Source organism: Chelonoidis abingdonii, chromosome 10 (genome assembly GCF_003597395.2).
Source record: "Chelonoidis abingdonii isolate Lonesome George chromosome 10, CheloAbing_2.0, whole genome shotgun sequence".
In the NCBI taxonomy this organism is placed as follows: Eukaryota; Metazoa; Chordata; order Testudines; family Testudinidae; genus Chelonoidis; species Chelonoidis abingdonii.
The window spans coordinates 35,574,891-35,592,321 of record NC_133778.1 but is presented as its reverse complement, the minus strand read 5'-3'; the positions used below and the strand labels follow the sequence as shown (position 1 = coordinate 35,592,321).

The window sequence follows — 17,431 nt, the reverse complement described above, 5'->3', positions numbered from 1 at the left end:
TTGTACAGAACAGATAAACATTCCAACCCCATCGTCCTAGCATAAGATGGGACAGGGAGTACAAAGAAGCCACTTGCACAGATGGAAGTAGGCAGTGATCCTGTGCTTGAGTAAATTAGAAGCAACCCATGTCCACATCTGAAAAATGACATGACTTTGTTGGTGGACCTTCTTCTCTTTTTGAAACAGTACTGGGTATTTTTTTCTTCTGTCGCTGAAGTTGCTGGTTATTAGCATGTGAAGGTACCCAGGAAAAACTACAGTGTGCCCTGGCATCTGGATGACCTTTTACGATCTCTGAGATAGCCATTAAATTGGGGATTTTCTTCTTGGTAGATGGAATTTACTTGGCAGTAATAAGTGTAAGTATTTCTGCCTACATACTGCAAAGAACAACCTAATCTTGGCTTGCAGCAGCAAGCTGCTGTGAAGGTCTACTTCAAAAAAGTGGCTGCTTTTTTAAGATGCCTGAAGCCACAATCTGCAAATCTCCCACTTCTGGTAACAAGTGTTCTTTTTAGGGCTGTGTTAAATATGCCCAGTTTCTTTATAACTTTCTGGCAGGGTTGGTGCATAAATTTCCAGAGCCCCAAAGTTTAATCTTAAGTGTCATGTAAGCCTGAACTCCTAAACTCAAGATGAAATTGAATGAGCCTGGCAACTTTCATTGGTTTGGTTACAAAAGAAGACACATTCAGCCCAAAATGTCCTGGCCAGGAGACTCTGCTGCCCAAGAAAGCTTTGTGCCACTTGCTGCACTTCTCCTTGCCTTCTGGGCGAGGCCTGCAGACCTTGATGTCCTCTCTCTCTGGGAACAGCTGGCTCACTCTCCCTTCACAGGCTCTTCTCCAGGCTGCTGGCTGGTCTTCTCCCCCATCCTGTTATTTGGGAGGCCAGCAAAGTGCCTTCTCCTGCAATTCTCCTCTTCTCACAACTCCCAGTGCAGGTGTCCTGCCCATCCTACCACTTATACTGCTGCAGTGAGACCAAGTCTTACTGCTGTGGCTCTGCCAACCTCTTAAATCACCCCAGGGCTGAAACACCCAGAGTGCTCAACAATGGGCTTTCTCAATAGCTTGGAGCACTCTGGGTTGTCTCAGACCCAGAGTGAGTTGAAGTGCTGACAGGGCAGCAGAGGAAGGCTCAGAGGAGCCTTTCCTTTATCACTACTTCAGGATGTGCTGCCTTTCCTGAGGAGAGGGGGAAGGGAGGACAGACCACCCAGAAGAAGAGAGCACCTCCATATTTAGTAGGGACTTGGCCAGGCAGCTTCCCCTCACAGGGCAGAGAGAGACAGGCAGCACACTGGTAGTATCCAAAACAGGACCTAATTAAATGACTGAGGTCATGTCTACACTTTCTGGGGATCTATACTGCTGTGATCGATGCAGTGGTGCTTTATTTAGCGGATCTAGTGAAGACCCATTAAATCGACAGCAGAGTGCTCTCTGGTCGACTCCAGTACTCCAGCTCCCCAAGAAGAGTAATGTAAATTGATGGGAAAGTTGACGGGAAAGTGTCTCCCATCGATGCAGTGCGGTGTAGACACCGGGGTAAGCTGCCCTAAGTGATGTTGACTCTAGGTACGTTACTGACATAGCTGGACTAGCGTAACTTAGGTCGACTTAACCTGGTAGTGTAGACGTGGCCTAACCTTTCCCCAGGAAAACAAAAGAAAGTCAGGAATCTCAGGATGGAAGATTTAAGCCTCTTGAGAGCAGAGAAATTCAAAGAGCTTCACTTCAGGAAAAACATTGGCCTGCCCCAGGTGTAATATAAAGCTTTAATCTACACTCAGCTTTGAATCCTGAGTTTTGCTTGCAAAACAAATTAGATTAAGAAAAAGATGGCGGCAAAACTAAAAGATTTCATTCAGGTCTAAAACTCTTTTAGTTTAGTTCATACCTGTGTATGAAACCTCCTCCTCTGTGTGAAGAGAGATGGACGTTTCCTCTGACAAATCCCAATGCTTTTCCACTGTTGCTACATTAAAGATAAAGCCTAGTTTTAGTATTGTTTCTCTGAAACAATATTTAGAGTAGAGGATATATATTCGCTATCCACTCAATGTGGTTGTTACAGAAATATGACATTTTAATTGCTTTTCTGCCGCCTCCAACACCAGATAAATTGGAGGGAAATGCACCCCTATTGCTGCCCCTGTACCCCTGAAGGTTCCTGGGATTTTGGTGGAAAGTCAGAATTCAAGAGAATTTACTGTGGCAATATGGCAGTCAGATTGGAAGACCATAGCCAGGCAGTTAGAACATTTCTTTTATCATTTAATCCATGGATGTGGGTACCTTTTGCTCGTGGAGCTGCTTTTCTTTTTGGAACAGCAATGGACACTCTTTCTTCCATGACAACTGTCTCTGGAACTTCCGGTACTTTAAAAACAGCAATTGTAAGAATAGAAAGAGACATATGTACATTAAAAAGAATGACTAAAGCATATATACATGACACAGTAATAGAATTTGAATGTAAGATTCTTCAGCACTGCTGGCACTTTGCATTACATGCAATTTAACTACAAAATTTCACATACAGAAAAAACATAAAAGATAGCATATTAAACACACAAGAAAATGACAGATGTTAAGGACACAAAGACATCATTGAAAAAAATGCTGATGATCTGAAAAAGACATGGATCCTTTTCATTTTTAAGAAGAGACAGTAAGCTTCTGCATATGAGTGATACTCAGTTTATGAAAATTAGCGTGCACCCATAACTACTATGCAATTCATAGCAGTTTTCAAAGCACAAGAAATTCAGGAGTATGACCGTTTTACAAGATTTTCTGCATTTTTTACAGGACAGAAATAAAAATTCCTTTTAATTCATAACCAATTGAGTATAAACTGTTTTTTTTTAAATCATATAATTCACAGGTTCAAGGCCTGCTGTGTTCCACTGATTTCTGATATGCAGAAGCCTCCTGTATCCCAGAAAGAGCTGAAGTAATTTTAGCCGGTGGAATCACCACTTTTTTGTGGACTGGAACTGGGACTTTCTCTTCCGGCACAGCTTTTTGGGGCACTTCTGGCACTTTAAATATATTATTTATTTTTAGGTGTTTTGAATTACTCACAAATGGCAAAAATAATAGGCAACAAAAATACAAGTACAGAAGGCTGACATTTGTGTAAGTCAAATAAGGAAATGAAAGCACACACCAGAAGCTATATTTTATGCAACATAATTAGACAGTTAGAGATAGAAGACAAAATTAAGAGATAAATATCTGTTGCATGGCTTCAAAAGGCAATGTACCTCTTTTTGGTGGAGCCTCCTCCTTTTCAGAGATAGCTACTTTTTCTTGGGTGATAATTTTCCTGTGCACTTCAGTCACTTTAAAAGTATTAAACATAGGAATAGTTAATTGTAATAGGTGGAATGAACTTTAATAATAAGCAGCTAGAAATAATCTTTTTAGTCTTGACTGATTTTTGTTGAAAGAAAATATACATGAAATTTCACTGAATACAAAAATGAGAGAGTAAAAGAAGAAGGAACAATTTACAAAAACAGTACAAAGGACACAAGTGATAGTCTATGCATAGTGAAGATCCAGACAGAGGTTACTGTCACTAAAACACAAAATATCTACATGAAAAACATTTGAAACAAACACAACAAACAAACAAAATGTGTGAGATAAAGGAACAGATAAAGACATCTAGAGAATATCATTTTCATTAGTTTACCTTTGGTGAATTGAGGTTCTTCTATTTCAAGAGCAACAGGAGGTATCCATTCTTCTGGTGGTTTTTTCTCAAGTACTTTAAAAATATTGTGTAATTTTAGAAAACTGGAATGATTTCAATACCAGAGAAACCAAAAGCAAAAGCAACACACAAATCTCAATATGAATTCACTGACGATAGGTGTTTCTGTGGGTTTGCTCTTTCTCATATGTAATGGAATTGTCTACGGAAGTCCACAGAATGCCACTATATATCTCTGCGTTGGTCAGTCAAACAACAACAAGAAAGGAGGAATAATTCCCTCAGAGATTTTATCTTCATAAAGAGTGAGGACAGAGGATCCTCTTGATATTTAAGATTTGCATTAAATTCTGTTCCTTGTCCATATGCTAGGGACACAGGGCAAAGTACATCTCCAGTAACTCTCAGCATTCAACTGTGTTTTCAGTGGAGTGCCACAGCTTCCCAAACGTCCCATCACAACAGCTACAATGAAGGACCAGCAGTAAAGTAGTTAAATAATTCTTCTTACTCTTTTTTTAGATGGTAAAGAAAAACAAGTACAAAATAAGAGGGCAGGTGATGTGCTGGACAAATAAATTGAGAAACCAGGATATTCTTTAGAACTGTATCAGGGAAAAACTCAACTTGCGATGGGACAAGAGGCCAATTTGCCTAGATGCAAGCAGAAAGGAACATGTTTACATGAAACAAATACCTTTCTGCATAGTCATATTTCATAGGGGTATCTTGGGTGTTGACTTTAGGAATTTTGGCCCTTTTCTTGTTTTCTTAATAAATATGTGTTAACTATCTCAATCTTAATTACTATTTATTAATGGATTATACAATTGGGGAATCTTGGCTTGGGACACTATGGGGGAGATCCTTAACTGGCGTAAATTGTCATAACGCCATTGAAGTCAGTCTCCATTCAAGCTGAGAATCTGCCCCAGAATGGTAATGAGTTATAGTGCAAAAGCAGTCAGTATTTCTCATATGTAGCACAGTCAATAGTGCTTCTGTATGGGGGAAAGGAAATGATGAATACAACCCTCATGTGTGTACCTATGTCTCATGGCCAGATCCCGCAAGGTGCCTACTATCCAATTATCCTTAACTTCCATTGTGTCTTCATTAAGAGTCTGATCCAAAGCCCACTGCAATCAGTGAGAATCTTTCCATCCAGTTCAATGGGTTTGCTATCAGGGACTAAAAATATAAGGGCTGGACACCCCACAGGAAGCTCTGAGCAACTGGGAAGTTATGGGCTCCACATGTAAAACGTAGTAACAAAAACTCACATATAACAACCAAGGCATGTTTCTGTATTAGGAATCATGCCTTTAAATAACAAATCTGCACTCTAAGACAACAAGAACAATCTACAGAATTGATGTTTCTCACATGGATCACAGCTTGCAATATACCTTCAGGTGTTGGGACATCATTCCTTTAGAGATTATAACAGATAGTCTTTCTTCTGTAATATATACTTTTTCTTCTAAAACTGTTTTCTGATGTACCTCAGGCACTTTGTAAGGTACTAATATTAAATTTATGAATTTCTAATTCTAATGACTACATAATATCCCAGATTGCTATGACTAGGTTGTTGAAGATTTAAGAACACCGATACTATATAACAAGAGCACATACAGTATATGGCACAGTACTACAAAATATACACAAAATAAACTCATGATCCTCTGTCGATAACACAGTTCGCTAATGTATAACTTCCAACAGTATCACAAATACAGTAAGAAGTCAATAACAAAACAGAAGATAAGAACAGATGCTATTTAAGAATCAATATGCTCTGTGACTCTATCAGGAAGCATACCTTTAGCTGCGGGAGCCTCCACTCTTTTAGGAACAGCAACAGGTAATTTTTCTTCAGGGACAACTCTCTTAGGCACTGCAGGCACTTTGAAGATATTAGTTAGTTTTAGGACTTACAAAATTGAAAAAGCAACACATAACACAAATGAAGACTTTAAATAGGAGATTACATCCAGACACACATTGCCACAAAACTACCAAAACACTAAAGAACAGTCTTTAACACAGTAAACTATAAGGTAATATACCTTTCGCTGGTGGAGCCTCTTCTCTTTTAGGAACAGCAACTTTTTCTTCTGGGACAGGTCTCTTAGGCACCTCAGGCACTTCAAAAATATCAAATTTAGAATACTGAATGCTCGTTTTAAAAAGGATTACTGGGGGTACATTACTATAGAAATGCATTCATCCATTCGTCTGAGGAAGATAAGCCATTTAACACACAAACTGTACACTGTAATGTACAGAGATGGGTTACCAAAAGAAAACGTGTCTTTGAAGAAATCAGATCCAAACTCTGATATTTGGAATATGCACACAAGTATTTTAAGACTGCATTCTTTAAGTCAAGAAACTAGAATTGTTGCTAGTTAGCCTTAAGTGGTGTTATATAAAACATACAGTTATGATGCACAATAATCATTGTCATTGAAACAAATCTATTTACTTATACACTGTATGAAAGACATTTAAAACAGCAACATTAAAGCAGTGCATATAGAATGCAGTCTATTTGGTATACCTCTAGCAGGTTTAGTACCATTTTATTGGGAATGCGAACTTGAATAGGTTTTCTAGGCACTTTAAAGATATTAAAAACAGATTTAAATAATCTTTCTAAAAAGATTTTGAGAACTACACAGACAAAGAACAGACAAGCAATAGACTGCATATAAACGTATATATAACATAAGGCTAGATTTAGAAGTATTCAATAATTATTAAGACAAACATATTGCTAATGCTCACACTCAAAAGGTGATGTACCTTTAGCTGGAGGAGCTACTTCTTTCTTGGGAACAGCATCGGGTACTTTCTTCTCTGGCACAGGTTTCTTAGGCACTTCAGGCACTTTAAAGACATCATTGTCAAAATGGTGGTGTTTTAGTTTTCGGAACACTTATTAAGAGTACTGTGCTCAAAGAGTCCTTTATAGAGCCCATATAGTTATCCAGCTAAGGATGCAGCACGTGTCACAACATGTAGCTATATAATATTAAGATATGTAGACAGCTATTTATAAATTACTGAAAGATAGGCACAGTGCATTGTTATATTATTAATATAGCACTATACATTTCCATGGTGCTTCACAGAAGTTAAAAAAAAAAAAAAAAAAGGCCAGCCTCTTGGCCAAAGAGCATACAATTTAAATACAGATAACAGACAAAGGAAAGGCTAAGAAAAGGAAGGACAAAGTTTAAAACAAATGAAGTGATTATAGGCTGTGTTACAGCACAAACAATCCTTGAACAAATCAACATAGTATATAGCAGATAAAGATAACACAAAAACAAAGCTGTACAGTTAATCCACAAATGTATTTAAGACAACAACAACAATAAGGTAACAAAAAACAAAAAGATTTTGCTTTTCTCATGAGAGCTGGAGTACCTTTAGCTGGTGGAGCTTCTACTTTTTTAGGGACAGGAACAGGTTCCTTCTTTTCTGGGACAGTTTTCTTTGGCACCTCAGGCACTTTAAAGATACAGAGTTGTGAACATTTAGGAACTTACTAAATTATTTAGTAAAATACTGAAGATGACTTTCTACATGTATATATACAAATACTAAGGAATCAAAAAAGTTTACTTATGTTATTAAACATACATTATATATTTTGTGCATACCAAAGAACATATTAACTGCTGATCATTTAAATAGTTAAGAATATGGCTTAGCTTGAGAGATACTCATGTTTGTATATTTGTATAAGAGCAGGTAACTTCTGAAGATGTAGCCATTAGTGGGAGAAATCTGAGCAAGTCTCGCATTCTAACCTGTGGTTAGAGGACAGACACTTGAACGCAGATGCACAGATTTTGATTTACCTTTAACTGGAGGAGCCTCCACTTTTTTGGGAACAGCAACAGGGATTTTCTCTTCTTTTTTCTTACGTGCCTCAGGAACTTTAAAGATATTAAATGTAAGGATATTAAAAGGTAATGTCCATAGTAGTTCTGAAGTTCTTTTAAGAATACTGTATGTGTATGTAAACTGTCTAAAATACATATGTAAGCACATTCAGAAATTTGGAGCATAATCTAAAGAGGTGAAGAGTACTTACAATTAATAGGATTATATTTTTAATAAAAGTTAATAAATATATAAGATTTTAAAAATTTACCTTTAGCAGGGGGAGCCTCAGGAATTTCAACATGTACTTTTTCTTCTATGACAGTTCTCTCATGCACTTTTGGCTCTTTAAATAAAATCATTTTAATAATGTTGAGATGTATTCAAAGTTTTTCTCTCAAAGAATATCAAAGCAATGGAACACAACAATGACAAAGAAGCGATGTAATATGAAACATAAATGTACAATGTGTTTAAAATACATAATTTGTCACAAAAAAGTCTATAAAAAGAAACTAGTAAGATTGAAATGTTGTTTTCATTTGGGTTTACAACTTTTTCATTTCGTACATACCTGAAACATAAGAATATTCTTCTTCTGCATGAACAGAAACAGACATCTTTTCTTCTGAAATAGTCCACATTTCTACTGTCGGTACTTTAAAAATAGGATTTCATTTTAGTAGTGTTTTTCTGAACCCACATTTATGGAAGAAAATGTATCAGTCTTTATCAAATCAGTAAGTCTATTGTACATTTAAGTCTTAAAGCGCAGAATTAGAGACTTAGTATGTATGCGCTAAAATAGTAAACATGAAAGTAATAAACATGAATTTAGTATCTGTTAGAAGTCAACGAGATTGATAGTACAGAAAGCTTCTTAAAAGAGCATGTAGCCTTTTGTAAATATTATACAAAAGGAGCACATAGAAGTTGCTTTTCCAAAGAAATTGCAGGATGCTAAGACCATTCATCTTTAGATATAAGCCAGCAAGCAGAATACATGAAGGAAGAGCCACATCACACCGCAATAACATGTACAGAATTTAAACACTTGAAAGCTACCCACAGAAACCATTCAACACAAAAACAAATTCTATGCTACTATGTAACAGAACAAATTAAACATGAAAGTATGCATGTTACATACTACTAATTAAACAATGAGTGTGGTCACTGCAGGGCAATGTGAAATTGACACAAATACTAATAGACACATATATAGCCATATGCAGCACAATGATACATATAATGTTGGAAAAAATGGAATAGGTAATTGAGAGTCAAGATCTGTACCTTTCTTTCTCATAACTTCCTCCTCCTGGACTGGCACCCGGGTAGGTTTTGGTGGCGGAACTTTCTTGGGAACTGCTGGCACTTTAGAAATATGAATTGTTAGTCCCGTATGTAGTGAGGATACCAAATTAATATTACACTTAGTTAATGTTTGCAGCACACTTTGAAAATGTAACAAACAAGAAAAATGTAATCTGATCCAGCCCTGCAGCTGTGCTAGGCTTGGCTGGGACAGCACAAAATGATATAAGGATAGTGGTTGTTTCTTTTGATCCCCTACCACAGTCCATATCTTATTAGGGGGTTATAAAATTTGTGACCACTGCTGCATAGATGTTCATGGCCTCCTCACTCTGTTGAGTTTTGGGGGCCCAATCAGCAATGAGCTGGGGATGCATATGTATCCATATGCCCAAACAATTTGTGAAGATACCCCTGGTTGATGAACCAGTATGGAGAATTGGAGGTCAGACATGGGTGGGTAAGGGTGAAGAAGATAGTCCCTTCCAAATGTAGTTTATCAGCACTCCCTGCCCTCAAGTATTAGGAGTTAGCTCTACAGGCTCATATGTTTCTCATAAACTGCTGCATTTATCTTCCTTTCACTATAGCTGGGCAAGGATTGTTACCACCATTGTCTCAAAGATTGAAAATCAGTCAGATCTATGTTAAATGAAGAACATTTGTTTCTGCAAACACATAAAGTGGCAATATTCCAACTACTTTCATGTCACAGTGGTGTTAAAATCATGCAACAGGTACCAGTACCTTTAGGCAGTCTGAGTTCTTCCTCCTCAAGCCTCTGAGTGGTTACCTCAACTTCTTCAGCTACAGGTTTCCTAACAACTGCAGGTGATTTAAAGACATATCACAACATTTAGAGAACCTGGCCAATGATCACTCAGATAAAAATCAGTCAGAGCTGGGATCTGAAGCATTTAATGCGACGTTGATATGTTTTAATCTTTGCCAGTATTCCCTCTTGCACATCCACTCACATGGTTCACTGGTGATGGTGACCCCTGTGGAATGGGCCGTACAGCTTTCCCACAAACCTGGTGGATCTCCAGGGACCCAGTGAGGGCCAGGGGGATCCTTAAGAAGGACCTGGTGACTACCACTTCCTAGTAGTGCAGCTCCATTGCTCTGCAAAGGACTCCACCTGGCCACAGCTGCTTGAGGACTAGTGCACGGTAGGAAAGGAAGATAACAAAACCTTTGCCTGAATGATGTTTGCCCAAGAATCTCTACAGCATCCTGCAACCCTCCCAGTCTCTATTTTATTGCACAGGGAAGACCCAAGTCTTCCTGAGCACCATGCCCTTATGCATTCTGCCAGAGGGGGGAGATAGGCATGCAGGGATCTGCGGGAGGATCCCACTGCCTAGATTTACATCAGCATAAGAAAGATCTGAAACTTGCTCAGAGTGACTATAACCCTAGTTACACAGATATGTCTCAATCCTGTACCTTTATGTATGGTCACTTCTTTCTTCTCTTTCTTTTCAGCTGTAATTGCTGGTGTTATACGCTCAGGCATGGGCTCCTGAGGAACTCCAATCACTTTAATAAAAACAGCATCACAGTTAATGAAGAGGAAATACACACCCTGAAGAAGTACACCTTAGCTCAGGGTGGGACAGCCAACATTAGGTGCTGATATAATATTTTACAAATAAAACACACAATCGTGAACATCCAACAGTTGTCATGGGGGATTCTTCGTTCGTTTCTGGCTTTGTTGCTAACCCATTGACTTTAGGACCCAATTCTGTCTCAGCTATATACACACTTCTCCCACTGGAATAATTGGGAGGCATGCTGTTGACACATATGGCTCTTAATGCTCCAGAAAAGATTTGTGGAACATTCCACCCAAATTGGCCTTGTCTGGGGGAAAATCTTCTCAAATAATTAAAAACATGGAAGTGTCAAAACTATGGCGAATTCATAGTGTATTTGAAAAGCTCCCGAACTTCAAAGTCCACAAATTAATATCACACTATAATGTGTCACCTTGAGCTGTGTTCATATCATCCTAGTCCTGCTCGATGATGAGCCACGATTTACCACTGATTTGCAATCATAACTCCCCTGTACTTTGGGAAGTTCTACGTACAGATTGATAGCACAATATCCCCCAAAGTACAGCAACAGAAAATCTCAAAATTTACCAATTGGGGAGAAAATACAGAGAGATTAGGTCTTACTTCTGAACACAGGGGAAAAATACATAAAGAAACAATATAGATTAAATAAGGAATAACTGCTACTGTCAAATTTAAAATCCTGGAAAGCTACTCTAAACCTTACTCTACAAGACTGGGTGGGGTAGGCTTCATGGACTGCAGCTGTAACACACCTGGATAAATGGAAATACATTACAGCTGGCTTTAGATCCCTGACAGAGATAAATGTGGATGTGTAGTAGGTGGGCTTGAGCCTTCCTTCTCTATATGCTCATTTCTCCTTTTATACAGGCAGGCACAAGCTGCTTGGTGCCTGATCTTGTTTTCATTGAAGGTAATGGCAAAACTTCCATTAAATCAACCATTCAGGTTCAGTTCCATAGAGAGTAGGGGGGGGGGGTGAAGAAGCCCTGCACCACCCCACTACAGCATGTGAAGCTGTATACACTGTATACACATGTATACACACTGGAAACCCCATGTATCCTTGTTATGAAAAGGTCTCAAAATGGAAGAAAAAAGTTCTGTTTGTCCTTTAAAAATCCTAGTAGCTGCTGAAATGTTAGGTCTTGTAGGTCATGGCCTCTTTAATGGGTAATTAGAAGATAACAGGTCAAGAAAATGGCACAAAATACTAATAGTAATTTCAATATTTATATTCCATTGTATTCAGCAGTAACATTTTATACATCCCAAAACAAATGAATTATAGTGAGCAGGGCCAAGAGAATAGAGAGATGGGGAAAGTGAAGGGAAAAAAGATTAATAAAATTAAGAAATTCGAATATACCTTCTTCATGATAAACTTGTTTTTCTTCATAAGTTTCCCATTCCTCTTCCCCTTCTTCATAACCTTCTTCCCTTTCATAATATTCCTGTTCTCCATAATCTTCTTCCCATTCTTCATAAGGTTCTTTTTGTTCTTCATAAATTTCTTCTTTTTGTTCATAAACCTCTTCTCTTTCTTCATATATTTCCTCCTTTTCATGAACTTCTTTCCTTCTAGCTACAGAAGTCACTTCGATCTCTTGTGGCTTCCTTGGCACTTCGGGAACTTTAAAAGATTGCTCATATTAAAATATGGAGTTTGCAAGGCATAATATGTGTATTTAATTTAAGAAATATACCTATTTATGGAACTCAAGTAGTATATTAAACATTTTTACACAGTAGTCTAAGTATTATATTGCTGTTTTATTGTCTTTTGCTACTTCTGATATTGTCCAAACTTGCTTTGTCTCATGCAGACACAGTTGATCAATTTACTAATAGGTTAGCTAAGTCAGAGCTATTGCCTCAATACATAACTAGATTATCATTATTTGGGGTTATAGGACCCATATTTCAATGGCAATTTTCTCCTATTTGTTCACTGGAAGACTACCACACTGAGTTCATTATATATCAACTGCAAGAGAAAGTTGGAACAGGAAAAAATTCTTTTCAAATTAATATCATCAGCATATGCTACTACCAGGGTGAAATCTATCTAAGGAAGTTAAGATGAATGAAAGAAAAATTTAAGAATGAATCTGCATACTTCTGATGCAGATTATCACATGGTAGGAAAACTGAGTGGCCTATTTCTACACAATGGATTATTTTCTTAGTATACATGTTTTAAATACTCTGCTTTTGTTGAAATAATATCCTGCTACTTTTGGGATTGGGGCCAGGATGCTAGCTTCTTTACAACCTCTGAAACTGTAGAAACATGTTATGTTTAGTGGTCTAATCTCTCCTTAATATGTATACATAGCTTCCATTCACACTATAAAGGCAAATATAGATGCATATTGAGGTGGTATATATCCTCTAGCAACCTCTAGGTGACAGACACATTGTCCCAGATTTTCTCACCCATTGAAGTCAACTGTAAAACTTCCATTAATTTAAAACGTCAAAGGATCAGTTCTAATATTACTCTCAGAAAAAATAGAAATGGAGCATGAAGAAATTAGCACCTTTCCTAAATTCTGCATTTACGGCCCAATCCAATCTCCACTGAAGTTGATGGAAAGACTCCCATCGATTTTAATGGCACTGAATCAAGTCCCTAGGGCATTGTCGTAAGCCCACTGAAGTCAAAGGATGGAATCCCATTGGGAGTTTTTTTACAGGTCGTATACTGTCTACATACTCACTTTTTCTAGATAGAAATAAATAACTAGCATCTTGAGAATATGTTATTTTACCCAAAATGTTTTTATTCCTGACACAGTTTAACTAAATAAAATAAAATAAAATAATAATAATATTCACATAAATAAAAAAATAATTTGAAGAGTGGTTTTTACATATGCCTAATCAAATCTGCTGATAGCAATGTTTTGTAGATTTATGCTAGCATGATGAAAAAAACACTGGAAAGACTATTGATTCTAACTGATATAATCTACAAGATCAAGGCCTTTCGGTTGACTAAGTGAGAAGCTACAGTTTTCTCTGCATTTTTTTAAACAGGCAGCTGCCTCTCTCAATTTCATAAAATGACACTATAAGAGAACAGTCACATATTTACAGAGTAGCTTTTGTCTTTGTTTTGCTTGTCTTTTTACAAAGTTTTTATTATTTTTATCTTCAGAGCTTAGGTTCTTGTATGCTAATTCATGCTCATTTTTTCAGTTTTTATCTTGTATCACCAGGTTATACCCTTTAACTAGGATCACGTGAGAAATTACTTCTACCTTGATAATCACTGTTCCAGAACATATTTTGAAATATCCTAATGAATGAGAATTTGGGCTTTAAATATGCATCTTTATAACTTAAAAATAAAAAAGTCAAACACAATGACCTTTCATTATTCCACATTAAATACAATTACTTTCTTAAAAATACCTTTTAAAAAAATAATGTAAACATCCATTTTACCTTTAGGTGGAGCAATTTCTTCAGGAGCTTTTGAAACCACTTTTTTGGAGACTTTCTTTACAAGAACTTTCTTGGTTTCTAAAAGAAAAAATATATATATATATATATATATATATATATTTGCATTTAACAGCTACAGGAAAAAGTTGGATTTAACATAGTACATTCCTTTTGACATTTCCAGTTTTAAATCTATAAGCTTTTACCTTTCTTCTCTTCTGGTGGTGGAACAGCAAAAGGCAGCAAAACAGGAATAGGGATATCTTAGAAAAATAAAGAAGATATTTTATATCAATGCTACATTCTTAATAATATGTGAAAAAAATCCCTAATATACTTTGCATACAGACACACAGGATAACTGTATTACAATTAAAAAAAATCAAAAGTAACTTGTGGTATGGGTTGGAACAGTCAAAGTACTTTCCATGGGTGGGAACCAGGGTTGCCCAGAGGGGGGGCAAGTGGGGCAATTTGTCCCAGGCCCCGGGCCCCATAGGGGCCCCATTGGCACTGGCCCGGCGGCGGTCCGGGTCTTCAGCGGCATTTCAGCGGTGGGGGGCCCTTCAGTGCTGCCGAAGACACAGAGCGACTGAAGGGTCCCCTGCCGCCGAAATGCCACTGAAGACCTGGACCACTGCCGGGTGAGTATGAGTGACACAGCTCCCTCGCTTTGCCCCAGACCCCTTGAATCCTCTGGGTGGCCCTGGTGGGAACTGAAAATCTATCCTAATGAAAGGGGGCTGTAGGCCTCCTACTGAAACTTAATGCAGGGTTTTTTGTTGGCTCTCTCCCCATACCAGGAAAAGGGGGAAGGGGCAAAAAGAAATCAGGATCCTGAGAGTGACAGTCCCCAGGGCCAGTGCTCCAAGTCTGTGGATTGACAGGGTAGGCAGATCAATGTGGGAGTCTAGAGCCTGGGGCCCATCTTCCATGTGAGCTGGAGCTGCCTGAGCGAAAGTAGCGCAGTGGCAGAGCTAAGAAGAAAGCAGCAGCCAGAGTGGAGCTGGGGAAAGAGCAGGAGTACAGAGACAGAGAAGGCAGAGCTAAGCTGGAAGAGGAGCAGCAGCAGCCAGAGCTGGTCGGGGAGGTAGGTAGCAGCAGCACTGAGCCAGAGTAGGGGAACTGAAGCAGCCCAGAGCCAGGGAGCTGGAGCAGTGGAGACCAGCCACGCCAACGGTGAGCCAGGGCTGAGCTATTCAGGGAGCTGCAGGGCCAAGGCCGGGCAGTGGATGCCTTCTGTGCCACAAGTAATACTGGAGGCAAGAATGGTGAGCAGCTGGGGAGAGGAAGGTGGAGGCCCTAGGCAGCGAGGGCCCAGTGGAGGGAGACATCACCAGGCAAGAGGGCCTTGAAGGCCGGACTCAAGAGGGGAGGAAAATGGGGCCCTGAATCACAGGAGGGCTAATGCTGGGGAGAAGGGTCCTGCCACCTAGAGTCAGAAAGCGCGTAGCTTCCATCTGAGTAGGTGTTTTACCCACTGTATCACCATAGCACAGCCAGATCCTGGGAGGGAGGCCTGGGGCATGTGAAGAATAGGCTGTGAACTTTTATTCAGTAGCTGAAACTGTTTTTGTGTTATTCCCCAGCCCCAGCCCCTTGCTCGTTTAACCTTTTCCATTTTCCCCTTATTTTGTTTACAGTTGCTGTTTAATAAGTTGTATTTGGTTTAAACTTAATGTAATGATCAGTGGGTCAGGAAAGTGGCCAGTGTAAGAGAGTACCCTGGAGAGGGGACACCATGACCCCTGTCCTAAGTGACCCTGCCTTATTGGGGTTATGAGGGTTGCCACATGGGAGAGTGGAAGAGGAATCCTCAAGGTCAGGCAGGCATCTTGGCAAAGGGAGTTGGAGCAAGGACACATCTTTTTGCTGTGTGGTTCCCCCGGGGTAGTACAGAAGCCAGGAAAGTTCCCCATCATAGTGGGACCATTCTCCCGCTCATACTTACTTGACCAGTCTACTCTGACAATTATTTAAGTCAGTGGGTACTATCGCACACCCAGCACCAGAAGTAACAGTGCCACTGTCTCCCCCAGCAAACCCTGATCATTCAAGCTTTGTACAGAGAGGGGTGAATTTGAACACTGCTCAATCCTAGATTTTCTCTGAGGTTCCTGAATCTCCAAACTGCCCACTGCACTTTTGCCTAGATTCTAAAGAGAAATCCCCTTGTAAAAATCTGGTTATTCATTTTACCTTCAGCTGGTGCTTCAATTGGAACTGCAACTCTGGCATCAGGAACATCTAGAAAGTCAAAATATATAGAAATGTATAAAGTAGAGACTCTGATGAACTTGTCCAATCCCCAGGACTGGGTCACAATATTTTCTAAGGATTAATTTTAAACGACTCAAGAGATGGGACCTCCACCTCTTCCCATAGGAAACTGTTCTATAGGCTGTTACTCCTCCGCATTAGGAAACATTCAGACTATATCTCCTCTCTTCAGTTTCATCCATGACACCTGTTTATATCCTCTTGGACCACCTTGTGCAATTTTTCCTTCTCTTTTGATTTAACATCATAGAAATGCATATGGATCATTATCATGTCCTCTTCCGCAGTCATAGTTTAGCCAAGTTACACACACCTAAATTTTATTATCATTTTAATTGCATCACACCTTAAATCCTTATATTCTGGTTTGTTTGTTTTTAAATTAGATTCTAATATTTTAGATGGTTTTCTCTCTTTCTCATACACCCTCCCCCCACAGAAAGGAAGATTATTAAGTACAGTTAGAATGATCACTTTCCTTGTCTATTATATATTGTTCGTCTATTTGGTTGCTTTTTTACTCCTTCCCTAACCTTCACTATATTGCACTGTAAGTCCATGCCCAATTAACTGTCCACTCAGCCCCGAGGAAAGGGGGGAAGTTGGCTTCCCATAATATGCAACAGGACCCCAGGCCCATAAATTCCTCAATAATTGTGGAGTCATCACAACATTCACAATTGCTGTCTATGGGAAAAATCCTCCTTTATAGATCTGGAAATTCCTTCTCAGCATATTAGCCTTGGTGAACTAAAACCAAATCCAGAAATAAGGGTTCCAAAAACAAAAAATAAAGGAGGACACAAAATTAAATCAGTGCCAGATGATTCATAGACACATTCTCAATTTTTTCTTTACCTGGTGGCTTCACTTCCAGTTTCATTTCTGCAAAAGGACAACAGATTTGTATTTAGAATGTTTGCGCTCTCCAGCACACAATTTCAGATCTTGTATGTAGCTACACTCTCAAACCTGTTTACTACATGCACTAACCTTTGGTTGTCAGATAGAGCTCTGCAGTGCTTCTTGCTTCGCCCCTTGGTTCAAGACGAGCAATTACAGAATACACACCTGGAATATGAAAGCATTTTGATATATACCTCATGTTGATTGTTAAAAAACACAAACAATGAGAAAAAACACTGACAATGGAAACATCC

General features: G+C 38.8%; 1 protein-coding gene across 1 annotated transcript in view; it reads right to left on the bottom strand.

Annotated features, from left to right (window-relative positions):
• The window catches only part of TTN (titin), a 321,905-nt gene that overhangs the window by 160,312 nt on the left and 144,162 nt on the right, over positions 1-17,431 (bottom strand). Inside the window, exons 111-130 of the mRNA XM_075069826.1 lie at positions 17,265-17,342; positions 17,130-17,156; positions 16,191-16,238; positions 14,198-14,254; positions 13,992-14,069; positions 11,908-12,171; positions 10,399-10,491; positions 9,697-9,774; positions 8,929-9,009; positions 8,207-8,290; positions 7,904-7,978; positions 7,608-7,685; positions 7,171-7,254; positions 6,544-6,627; positions 5,805-5,882; positions 5,558-5,641; positions 3,712-3,786; positions 3,278-3,355; positions 2,304-2,387; positions 1,906-1,977 (exon numbers count right to left, since the gene is read on the bottom strand). Coding sequence (XP_074925927.1) covers positions 1,906-1,977; positions 2,304-2,387; positions 3,278-3,355; positions 3,712-3,786; positions 5,558-5,641; positions 5,805-5,882; positions 6,544-6,627; positions 7,171-7,254; positions 7,608-7,685; positions 7,904-7,978; positions 8,207-8,290; positions 8,929-9,009; positions 9,697-9,774; positions 10,399-10,491; positions 11,908-12,171; positions 13,992-14,069; positions 14,198-14,254; positions 16,191-16,238; positions 17,130-17,156; positions 17,265-17,342 — 1,680 coding nt within the window. The remainder of the gene's footprint in view (positions 1-1,905; positions 1,978-2,303; positions 2,388-3,277; positions 3,356-3,711; positions 3,787-5,557; positions 5,642-5,804; positions 5,883-6,543; positions 6,628-7,170; positions 7,255-7,607; positions 7,686-7,903; positions 7,979-8,206; positions 8,291-8,928; positions 9,010-9,696; positions 9,775-10,398; positions 10,492-11,907; positions 12,172-13,991; positions 14,070-14,197; positions 14,255-16,190; positions 16,239-17,129; positions 17,157-17,264; positions 17,343-17,431) is intronic.